This window comes from Mus caroli, chromosome 14, assembly GCF_900094665.2.
Source record: "Mus caroli chromosome 14, CAROLI_EIJ_v1.1, whole genome shotgun sequence".
Lineage (NCBI taxonomy): Eukaryota > Metazoa > Chordata > Mammalia > Rodentia > Muridae > Mus > Mus caroli.
The window spans coordinates 23,298,019-23,310,643 of NC_034583.1; the positions used below are offsets into that span (position 1 = coordinate 23,298,019).

General features: G+C 40.4%; 1 protein-coding gene across 2 annotated transcripts in view; it reads left to right on the plus strand.

Annotated features, from left to right (window-relative positions):
* The window catches only part of Nek4 (NIMA related kinase 4), a 37,144-nt gene extending 33,148 nt beyond the window's left edge, over positions 1-3,996 (plus strand). For both annotated transcript variants that reach the window (XM_021182149.2, XM_021182150.2), the window contains 2 exons: positions 199-332; positions 3,194-3,996. In XM_021182149.2, coding sequence (XP_021037808.1) covers positions 199-332; positions 3,194-3,286 — 227 coding nt within the window. In that variant the 3' untranslated portion in view covers positions 3,287-3,996. The remainder of the gene's footprint in view (positions 1-198; positions 333-3,193) is intronic.
* The last annotated feature ends 8,629 nt before the right edge of the window (positions 3,997-12,625 follow it).

Below are 12,625 nucleotides of genomic sequence, written 5' to 3' on the forward strand. Positions count from 1 at the left end.
TGGCACTCACTTTGTAGACCAGGCTGGCCTCAAACTCAGAAATCCACCTGCCTCTGCCTCCCAAGTGCTGGGATTAAAGGCGTGTGCCACCACGCCCAGCTATTAAGCCAAATTCTTGTTAACGTGAAAATAATTGCTGATAGTGTAGTGTTTTTGCTGTAGTGGTATTTATTGTCCATTTTTGTTGCTGAATTTTAGGTATCATACCAGGTTCTGAAAAGATCAGGAGAATCGTTGAAGTCTTAAGAGCCGATGTAATCCAGGGCCTGGGGATTCAACTTTTAGAGCAGGTGTATGATCTTTTGGAAGAGGAAGATGAGTTGGAGAGAGAGGTAAGTGTTGTAAGCTGTGTCAAGCTTCTTACATTATAGACTTCTAAAGTTTCTTTTAAAATACAATCTATGTACCATGCACCTTGCCTATTGAAGCACACTTTCCAATGATTTGCCATGTCCAGTCATCAGCACAATCAATCACTGAACATCTTCACAGCTCCCCAAAGAAACCTTGTCCTATTAGCAGTGTTTCACATGTCTCCTGACTCCTCTCCCAGTCCTAAGCCACAAAGAGATATATAAGAAATTTCTTGTATAGATGCAGTCACATACATGTGATCTTGGTGTTTTGCTTCTCTCTGTGATGTTACAACATGTAACATGTATCAGTACTCAGTCTTTTGTCATGACCAGATATGTTATCCTATGCATTTTGTTTGCTTATCAACTGGTGGATTTTTGTGTGGTTTAAACACAAGTTGTGTTGCTTGATCATACAGTAGCTATATTGAAATGTTTGAGCAATTTCCAGACTGCTGTAAAGTAACTACACCATTTTATACACTCACAAGTACATTCCAAATTCTCCACACCTTGATGATAATTGTTATTGTCTCTTTGATCATAGACATTCTAGAGGGAATAAAATGACATTCATTGTAAATTTGACTTACATTTTCTTGATGAATACTGGTGTTGTGTATAATTTCATATACTCTAGCTATTTGCATATTTTTATCAGAAAATTTTAAACTTGGGCTAATAACCTTTAAATTATTGACTTTTTATATGTTCTGGATTCAAGTCTCTCTTCAGATGTAAGATTTGCAAATGTTTCTCCTAGTGTCTAGCAATGTTTGAGTCAACCCTTACACTGTTTACAAACCTACACAGATTCTCTGCTTCTTTGACACTCTTGTTAGATCACTTCTAGGAATTTCTCAGTTTCAACTAGGTTATAAAATCGGTTGCTGTACAATCATTTATAGTTGTCATGTTTTAATTTGTGTAGAATTGAAGGTAATCTCTCCATTTTAATTATCATTTTCTGAGTCTTCCCTCTTGCTTCATCTGTGACTGTCAGTGGCACTGGCTTGTCGTTGCAGGTCTCAGAGTGCTGGGGCAGGAGGTGTTTCAGACTTGCTGGGCAACATAAAGATGTCTGAAAAAGAGTTGGGAGCCTGGGAGGGTGGTGATGGTCAAGGGGCATAGGCTGGAGGAGGAGAAGCCTGGAGTAGTAGTCTCTGGTTTTCTTGGGATGCTGTGCCCAGTATGGCATCTTCACTTTGGAGTCTGGGCACGGGTAATCAAAACCCATTGTTTTTAGTGCTGCTGTCTCGGATCTTCATCTTGTAGGCTATGCTGGAGAGAGAGAAGATGATCTCCTGCTTCTTACCCGAAGTCTCCTGAGCTCTTCTGTTTCCTTTTATTTCTGTTTTAGATGCAGTTGCATGTATTCTACTCTGACCTTAGACTTGTTCTGTAGCTGAAGGTGACTTGTACTTCTGATCCTCCTGCCTCTATACCCCAGATACTGGGATTATAGGCATATGTGCCAAACCCAGTCAGTGCAGTGCTGGGGACCAAACCCGGTGCTCCCTGTATGCAGGCAAGCATTTACTAAGTCACATCCCAGCCACTGCACCTTACTATTCTCTGCTGAATAGTGTCACATTGTGTCTTGAGTAAGGGCCTGTCTTTGTAACATAGACTGGCCTCTGTTTGGTGGTCCTCCTGCCTCTGCCTCCTGATGCTGGTGGGATAGATACATGCTACCATTCTTAGCTAGGTTATCCTTTTATTGTTTTTTGATTTTTTTCTTTTATTAAAGATAGGGTCTCAGGTAGCCTAGGTTGGTCTCAAATTCTCTATGTAGGCTGGCCTTGAATGCCTAATCCTCCTGTCTCCACCTCCAGGTTGCATACTTTTACCATCAAAGTGATGTTGTGTTTTCAGTGAATTATATCAAAATCTGTGTCATATCCAATCAACATACTAGGTGTCATTCTAATGTTAAGCATCATTCATTTACACATCATAAGATGCATTGTATGCTGTGCCCTTTTGGGGTTACTAGTCAAGTTTGGAAGCCCCACCCTTTCCTGTGTTGAGATTGGGTCTAAGTTACTTTGCTTGCCTTCAGAGTCACTCAGGCAGGCCTTGAGCTTGAGATTCTCCTACTTCAGCCCCTGAGTAGCTGGGATTCACGTCCAGCTTTGAAGTCAGCAAGATGTCTCAGCAGGAAAAAGCTCTTGCCATGTAAAGGTGGCAGAGAGAGTCAACTCCATGGAGTTGTCCTCTGATCTCCATATGTGCAGTGCGGCATGTTTGAACACACGTGGATTGTACATAGGTCATACACAATAATTTTATGTAAATAGAAATACTAATATTTCCCCATATAGTTTCCTCTTTGGTATTGTTGGAAGATAACAAAATCAGGAGTGTAGAGAAAATGAAGCCATATTTAATGTGCAATTCAGCAGAAAGGGACAAAACACAGAGAAAGGTAGAAGTGACTGGCATGCTGATTTGGTGGTTTTTAAAGTTCCCAACACAAGAAATTACCATCCTCTAACACCCTCCCCCCACCCCCAGTTCTCCATCTTACTTATGCAATGAATACCCTGGAGCCCGAGACTGCTCCTCTGCCCTTTCTGATGGGAACTCAATCATGTAGCCAACTGCCTGAAGCTTCCTAAGTCAGAGTTTTGGGACAAGCAGGTGTCAGCTGCCAGTGAGTTTGGAGCTTAGAGCTCCCTGATCATCTGAAATGGTGAGCTTTAAAGGCACCTCACACTGAAAACGGGCTAATAGCTTCATTCTTACAGTGTGGTACTTAAGAAAGCCTTTGTTTTAAAGACTACAGGAATTACTTTTCTGTAATGTACTGATTTTCTTATCTGTTTCTCAAATAGGCACGATTACAGGCGCACATGGGAGACAAGTATACAACTTACAGTGTGAAAGCTCGCCAATTGAAATTTTTTGAAGAAAATGTGAGTTTTTGAGATTTGTTCTAACATGCTGCCAGAACTAAAGATCTATTTTCAAAAGTTTTTCATCTTAAAAAAAAACCACCACCACCACCAACAACCCCGTTCCAGTCATTCAGAGGCTGATCACCACCATCGTTTGTTTGGTATCTCCTTGGAGTCTTCTTACTATAAAGAACTGGAGAGCGGACTAATGTGAAACAAGTTCACAAAAGAAAAAAACTGAATATCATACGTTTATGAGGAAAAATGTTATATCTTTGTTACTGTTCACTGAGCCTTAAGACAACTTTATATTTAGTTTATTTTTTAAAAGATAGTAACTAGCTTGACATGGGGCCAGAAAACATGGGATTAAATTGTACTACTGTGATAGAAGCAACAAGGGAAAGGACGATGTCTCATGCTGATGCTTGCTACCATTAGTAACCTTAGCAAGTAGTTGGTGTTCATCCTCTAATACCAAGTCACCATTCTGGGAATAGATTTAAAGAGCACGAGGTTCTATGTTGCATTCAGACAACTGTTGTTGGTGGTTTTTTTACACATCAATGGACTTTTAATATTTTGACTTATTCTGAACCTTAGTGAGGTTGTCTTTAGACCCTTAGAACTCTTGTTCAACCTAAAGTATAGCTTTGTAAGTCATTGTGACTTGACATGTTCGATTTCTTTTTCCCATCAGCAAAAGCATTCTTTTAAACATGAATTCCTTTTTCAATTAAGCAGTGTCTAAGTCCAGGTTCTTAGTCCTAGTGGATGTAAGTGATGTTTGTCTTCACGTACAGTAAAGTGTCAACTGAGTGCCCATATTTTAAATATATAACTGTAAGGCTGGGTGCAATAGTTCACACTTGTAATCCTAGCACCTGAGAAACAGAGGCAGGTGGGTCATGAGTTCAGTGCTAGTCTGGATGACAAAGTGAAATCAGGGGCAGCTCAGACTACAGAGACCCTCGTCTCAAAAAAGTCCTGATTGTATATCACATGTTGTGTTAATTATTTAATAAGAAATGTCCATCTAGAGAGATTTTTATAAATAAAATACAAGTGGTGATGGTTTGAATATGTTTGGCCCAGGGAGTGGCACTATTTGGAGATGTGGCCCTGTTGGAGTGGGTGTGGCTTTTTTAGAGGAAGTGTGTCACTGTGGGTGTGGGCTTTGGGACCCTCTTCCTAGCTTCCTGGAAGCCAGTGTTCTCCTAGCAGCCTTCAGATGAAGATGTAGAACTCTCAGCTCCTCCTGCACCATGCCTGCTCGGATGTTGTCATGCTCCCGCCTTAATGATAATGGACTGAACCTCTGAACCTGTAAGCCTGCCCCAGTTAAGAGTTGCCTTGGTCATGGTGTTGTCTGTTTTTAGCAGTAAAACCCTAACTAAAACACAAGTCTTTAGTAAATTTTCACTTTGAATAAAGTGAAACTTGTTTGTTTTGTTTGTTTGTTTGTTTGTTTGTTTGTTTGTTTGTTTGTTTTTGGTAAGACAGGGTTTCTCTGTGTAGCCCTGGCTGTCCTGGAACTCACTCTGTAGACCAGGCTGGCCTCGAACTCAGAAATCCGCCTGCCTCTGCCTCCCAAGTGCTGGGATTAAAAGTGTGCACCACCACACCTGGCTAAAGTTAAACTTCTTGACCTTATAGTCTTACAATTCAGTTCACAGCCTAGGTCCTTAGGCCTCTTAGTCTTGTTCTAAAGAGTTTATGAGAACAACTTGTAGACCCATTGTCAGGTGGGTGTAATTGTTGACAGACAGCTGGCATTCCTGAGCTGTTTATCTCTTGCAAGTTCTGGAACCATCTATCTTTCCGAATAGTCTTATTTTTTCCTTTAGTTTCTTTCTTTTTAAAATTTATTTTATTTATTTACATTCCAGCTATTGCCTCCCTTTCTGGTCCCCCCTCCCACAGTTCCTTATCCCATTCCTTCTCCCCCTTGCTTTCAAAAGGGTTCTCCCCTCCACCACCAAACCTCCCCTTTCCCTGGAAACTCAAGTCTCTCAAGGATTAAGCTCATTTTCTCTCACTGAGGCCAGACCAGACAGTTCTCTACTATGTATGTGCCAGGGGCCTCAGACCAGCCCATGTATACAGCCTGGTTGGTGGCTCAGTCTTTAGGAGCTCCCTGGGGTCCGGGTTAGTTGAGACTGCTGGTCTTCCTATGGGGTCGCCCTCGTGTTCAGTTTCAGTTTCTTCATCCCTTCCCCAAATTCAACCATACACTTGAGTACAGTGGTTAGGTGTGTCTGCTTCTGTCTCAGTTAGCTGCTGGTAGGGCCTCTCAGAGGACAGTGATGCTAGACTCTTGTCTGTATGCACATCATAGCATCAGTAATAGTGTCAGGCCTTGGTGCCCCGCCATGAGCTGGATCCCAGGTTGGGCCAGTCATTGGACTGCCTTTCCTTCAGTCTCTTCTCCATTTTTGTCTCTGTAGTTCTTTTAGACAGGAACAGTTCTGGGTCAGAAATTTTGACTTTGGCTTAGTAACCCAGTCCCTCCACTTGAGTCTACTGAACGTAGACTCTTGGAGTTCCTTCTCCCCATTGTTGGGCATTTTGGCTAATGTCACCTCCATTGAGTCCTGGGGTCTCTGGTACTTTCCAGAGGGTCCCCCCTTCACCCCAAGGCTGCATTCCATTCATTCTCCTGGCCCTCTGGGCTTCTCTCCTCTCTCCCCCCAAACCTGATCCCGTTCCCCTTTCCCCATCCTGCTCCTCTCTCCCACACAGTTCCCTCCTTCCCTTTGCCTCCCATCATTATTTTCTTCCCCCTTCTAAGTGGGATTGAAGCACCTCCCTTGGGTCTTTCTGTTACACTTCTTACAGTCTGTGGGTTGTAACCTAAGTTTTCTGTACCTTTTGGCTAATCCACTTATCAGTGAGTTCATACTATGCATGTCCTTTTAGGTCTGGGTTACCCCACTCAGGATATTTTCTAGTTCCATCTATTGCCTGCAAAATTCATGATGTCCTTGTTTTTAATAGCTGAATAGCATTCCATTGAATAAATGAACCACATTTTCTGTATCCATTCTTCAGTTTAGGGACACCTGGGTTGTTTCCAGCTTCTGGCTATTGCAAATAAGGCTAATATGAACATAGTTGAGCATGTGTCCTTGTGGTATGGTAGTGTATGTTTTGGGTATATGCCCAAGAGTGGTATAGCTGGGTCTTTAGGTAGAACTTTTTCCAACTTTCTGAGGAACCGCCAGATTGATTTCCAGAGTGGTTGTACCAGTTTTGCAATCCAACTAGCAATGGAGGAGTGTTCCTCTTTCTCCATATCCTCACCAGTATCTGCTGTCACCTGCGTTTTTGATCTTAGCCATTCTGATTGGTGTGAGGTGGAATCTCAGGGTCGTTTTGATTTGCATTTCTTGGATGACTACGTACTTTGAACATTTCCTGTACTGCTTCTCAGCCATTTGAGATTCTTTTTTGTGAATTCTCTGTTTAGCTCTGTACCCCATTTTTTTTCTCGGTGTATCCCTGGCTGTCCTGGAACTCACTCTGTAGACCAGGCTGTCCTCGAACTCAGAAATTCGCCTGCCTCTGCCTCCCAAGTGCTGGGATTAAAGGTGTGCAGCACCACTGCCTGGCTTTTTTTGTTTTTTCAAGACAGGGTTTCTCTGTATAGCCCTAACTGTCCTGGAATCACTCTGTAGACTAGGCTGGCCTTGAACTCAGAAACCTGCCTGCCTCTGTAAGTGCTAGGATTAAAAGCATGCACCACCACTGCCCGGCATGTACCCCATTTTTTAATTGGGTTATTTGGGTTTTTTTTTGGAGGTTAACTTCTTAAGTTCTTTATATATTTTAGATATTAGCCTTTTGTCAGATGTAGAGTTAGTGAAGTTTTTTTTCTCAATCAGTATGTTGCCATTTTGACCTATGATGGTGTCTTTTGCCTTACAGAAGTTTTTCAGTTTCATGAGGTCCTAGTTATCAATTGTTGAACTTACAGCCTGAGCAATTGGAGTTCTGTTCAGTAAATTTCCCCTGTGCCAATGAGTTCGAGGATCTTTCCCACTGTCTCTTCTGTTAGATTCAGTCTATCTGGTTTTATGTTGAGGTCCTTGATCCACTTGGACTTGAGCTTTGTGCAAGGTGACAAATATGGGTCTATTCTTCTACATACAGCCAGCCAGTTAGACCAGCACCATTTCTTGAAGATATTTTCCTTCTTCCAATATATGGTTTTGGCTTCTTTGTCAAAGATCAAGTGTCCATAGGTGTGTGAGTTTACTTCTGGGTCTTTGATTCTATTCTATCGATTGACCTGTCTGTCTCTGTACCAATACTTTGCGGTTTTATCACTATTGCTTTGTAGTACAGCTTGAGGTCAGGGATAGTGATTCCCCCAGAACTTCTTTTATTGTTGAGAATTGTTTTAGCTTTCCTGGGTTTTTTATTTTTCCATACAGAGTTAAGAATTGCTCTTTCTGTGTGTGTGAACAATTGTGTTGGATTTTTAAAAAACATTTTTAAAAGATTTATTTGTTTTATATATGTGAGTGCACTGCCACCATCTTCAGACACACCAGAAGAGTGCATCAGAATCTATTACAGATGGTTGTGAGCCACCATGTGGCTGCTGGGAATTAAACTCAGGACCTCTGGAAGAGCAGTTAGAGGTCTTAATCACTGAGCCATCTCTCCAGTCCCCTTGTATGGGAATTTTGCTGGGAATTGCATTGAATCTGTAGATTGCTTTGGGTAGGATGGCCATTTATATTATTATGAGCATGGAATATCTCTCCATCTTCTGAAGTCTTCTTCGATTTCTTTTTTCAGGGATTTGAAGTTCTTGTCTTATAGATCTTTCACTTGCTTGGTAAGAGTTACACCAAGATATTTATACTATTTGTGTATAAATATATACACTTCTATACTATTTTATACAAGGGTGTTGTTTCCCTAATTTCTTTCTCAGCCTATTTACCATTTGTATAAAGGAGGACTACTGATATGTTGAGTTCATTTTATATTCCACCACTTTGCTGAAATTGTTTATCAGGTTTAGGAGTTCTCTGGTGGAATTTTGGGGGTCGCTTATGTATACTGTAATATCATCTACAAATAGTGATATTTTGACTTCTTCCTTTCCAGTTCGTATCCCCTTGATCTCTTTTTGTTGTCTAATTGCTCTAGCTAGAACTTCAAGTACTATATTGAATACATAGGGAGAGAATGAGAAACCTTGTTTTGTCCCTGATTTTAGTGGGATTGCTTCTAGTTTCTCTCCATTTAATTTGTTGTTGGTTTGCTATATATTGCTTTTATTATGTTTAGGTATGTGTCATGAATTCCTGATCTCTCCAAGACTTTTAACATGAAGGAGTGTTATATTTTGTTAAAGGCTTTTTCAGCAGCTAATGAGATGATCATGTGGCTTGTTTCTATAGTTTATTACATTGATGGATTTTCCTATATTGAACTGTCCCTGCATTCCTGGGATGATACTTACTTGATCGTGCTGAATAATAGCTTTGATGTGTTCTTGGATGCAGTTATATTGAGTAGTTTTGCATCGATATTCATAAGTGAAATTGGCCTTGAAGGTCTCTTTCTTTGTTGGGTCTTTGTGTGGTTTAGGTATCAGAGTAATTGTGGCTTCATAGAATGAATAAGGTAGTGTTCCTTCTGTTTCTATTGTGTGGACTAGTTCGAGGAGTATTGATATTAGGTCTTTTTTGACGGTCTGGTGGAATTTTGCACTAAAACCATCTGGCCCGGGGCTTTTTTTGGTTGGGAGGTTTTTAATGACTATTTCTATTTCCTTAGGGGTTATGGGACTGTTTAAATAGTTTACCTGATCTTGATTTAACTATGGTACGTGGTATCTGTCTAGGAAATCCTACATTTCATCCATATTTTCCAGTTTTGTTTAGTATAGACTTTTTAAAAAGTTTTTTATTAGATATTTTCTTCATTTAATTTTCAATGCTATCCCCGAAGCCCCCTATACACTCCCCCCTAGTATAGGCTTTTGTAGTAGGTTCTGATGATGTTTAAAGTTGCCTCAGTTTCTGTTGTTATGTCTCCCTTTTCATTTCTGATTTTGTTAATTTGGAGTCTGTCTCTGAGCCTTTTAGTTAGTTTGGCTAAGGGTTTATCTATCTTGTTTTTCTCAAAGAACCAGCACTTGGTTTTGTTGCTTCTTTGTATTGTTCTCTTTGTTTCTAACTGGTTGATATCAGCCCTGAGTTTGACTATTTCTTGTCTTCTACTCCTCTTGGGTGTGTTTTCTTCTTTCTGTTCTAGAGCTTTCAGGTGTGCTGTTAAGTTGCTTTATGGGACCTCTCCAATTTCTTTATGAAGGCACTTAGTGCGAGGGATTTTCCTAAGACTGCTTTCATTGTATCCCATAAGTTTGGGAATGATGTGTCTTCATTTTCATTGAATTTTATAAAATCTTTGATTTGTTTATTTCTTCCCTGACCAGGTTATTATTGAGCAGATAGTTGTTCAGGTTCCATGAGTATGTGGACTTTCTGTTGTTTTTGTTTTAGTTCATGGTGATCTGACAGAATGCATGGCATTATTTCAATCTTCTTGTACCTATAGAGTCTTTTTGTGTTGGATTATATGGTCAGTTTTGGAGAAGGTTCCATGAGGTGCTGAGAAGAAGGTTTTGGGGTGAAATGCTCTGTAGATATCTGTTAAGTCCATTTGGTTCATAACTTCTGTTAGTTTCACTGCATCTCTGTTTATTTTCTGTTTCAATGACCTGTCCATTGGTGAGAGTAGGGTGTTGAAGTCTCCCACTATTAATGTGTGATGTTTTGAGCTTTAGTAAAGTTTCTTTTACAAATGTAGTTCTTTTACGAATGTGGTGCCCTTGCATTTATGGCATAGATGTTCAGAATTGAGATTTTCTTTTGATGGATTTTTCCTTTGATGAATATGAAGTGTCCATCCCTATCTTGTTTAATAATTTATGGTTGAAAGTCTATTTTAATGGATATTAGAATGGCAACTCCAGCTTGTTTCTTGGGATCCTTTGCTTGGAAAACTTTTTCTAGTGTTTTTACTCCGAGGTAGTATCTGTCTTTGTCACTAAGGTATGTTTCTTTTTTTTTTTAAGATTTATTTTTTATTTATATGAGTATACTGCAGCTATCTTCAGACACACACTAAAACAGTGCATCGAATCCCATTATAGATGGTTGTGAGCCACCATGTGGTTGCTGGGAATTGAATTCAGAACCTCTGGAAGAGCAGTCAGTGCTCTTAACCACTGAGCCATCTCTCCAGCCCCAGGTATGTTTCCTGTATGCAGCCAAATGCTGGATCCTGTTTATGTATCTAGTCTGTTAGCCTGTGTCTTTTTGTGGGGAATTGAGTCCACTGATGTTGAGAGATATTAAAGACAAATGATTGTTAGTTCCTGTTGTTTTTGTTGCTGGAGGTGATACTGTGTGTGTGTGTTACTCTTCTTTTGTGTTTGTTGTGACATGTTTAATTTCTTGTGTTTTCTTTGGTGTAGTTACCCTCCTTGTGTTGGAGATTGTGTTCTAGTATTTTCTATTAGACTGGATTAGTAGAAAGATATTGTTTAAATTGGGTTTTGTCACGGAATATCTTGGTTTCTCCATCTATGGTGATTGAGAGTTTTGTTGGGTATAGTATCCTGGGCTGGCTTTTGTATTCTCTTAGGGTCTGGATGGCATCTGCCCAGGATTTTATGGCTTTTAGAGTCTCTGTTGAGAAGTCTGGTGTAATTCCAATAGTACCTTTATATGTTACTTGGCCTTTTCCCCTTACAGCTTTTAATATTCTTTTTTTGTTCTGTGCATTTAGTGCTTTGATTATTATGTGACGAGAGGATTTTTCTTTTCTGGTCCAATCTAATTGATGTTCTATAGGCTTGTACATTTATGGCCATCTTTCTTTAGGTTAGAGAAATTTTCTTCTATGATTTTGTTGAAGATGTTTTCTTGCCCCTTGAGCTGGGATTCTTCACCCTCTCCTCTTTTTGTTTTTTGGTTTGTTTTTTTTTTTTTAGACAGGGTTTCTCTGTATAGCCCCGGCTGTCCTGGAACTCACTTCTTCACCCTCTTCTATTCCTATTATTTTTAGGTTTGATCTTTTCATTGTGCCCTGAATTTCCTGGATATTTTGGGTTAGGAGCTTTTTACACTTTGTATCCTCTTTGACAGACAGACCTTCTATGGTATCTTCTACACATGAGATTTTCTCTTTATCTCTTGTATTCTGTTGGTGGTGCTTGCATCTGTAGCTCCTGATCTCTTTCCTAAGTTGTCCACCTTTTGCGTTGCCTCCCTTTTTGTTTCCTTTATTTCTACTTCCATTTTTACGTCTTGGATTGTTTTGTTCAAATTCTTCACCAGCTTAATTGTATATTCCTGCATTTCTTTCAGGGATTTGTTTTCTCTTTAAAGGCTTCTACCTGTTTGCCTGTGTTTTCCTGTATTTATATCCTCCCTAAAGGCCTCTATTATCTTTATGAGATGGGATTTTAGGTCATTGTGTTGCTTTTCAGGCATGTTAGGGTATCAAGGGCTTGCTGTGGTGGGAGAACTGGATTCTGATGATGCTGTCACTTAATATCTTGCACTTGCCTCTCACCATCTGGTTATCTCTGCTGTTAACTGCCCTGGGTATCTCTGACTGAAGCAGACCTCCTTGGAGGCAGGTAGAGCTCTGTGACCTGGGTTAGAGCTGGTCTCCTGGGAGACAGGCAGTGCTATTTCTGATTAGGGTGGGCCTCCTGCATCTCTGGTTAGAGCAGGCCTCCTGGGCCTCTGGTTACTGTGAACTTCCTGTGTCCCTGGTTACTGCGGACCTCCTGGGCTACCATGTAGGGTGTGGGAGGATATCAGGCCCACTGGTCTGGCCTGAGTGAATAAGTAGACTAGAAGGCTTTCCTTTAGTTTCTAATTTATTGGTATAAATATATTACAAATTACCTTACTAGCTTTAAAAAAAAGTTCTCCCATTCAACAAAACCAAACCACTAATGGTGCACACTTTTAATCCCAGTGCTTGGGAAGCAAATCCAGGAATTCTGTGAGTTCTAGACCAGCCTGGTCTATGCAGTAAGGTCTAGTCTGGTCTATGCAGGGCTACAGAGGAAGACTGTCTCAAAAAAAAAAATTCATCTTTTCATATTTCAGTATTGTTTTTATTTAAACATGCACTCAGTTTCCATCTTCATTTAAAAATGAATTGAGGGCTGGTGAGATGGCTCAGTGGGTAAGAGCACCCGACTGCTCTTCCAAAGGTCCAGAGTTCAAATCCCAGCAACCACATGGTGGCTAACAACCATCCGTAACGAGATCTGGCGCCCTCTTCTGGAGTGTCTGAAGACAGCTACAGTGTACTTACATATAA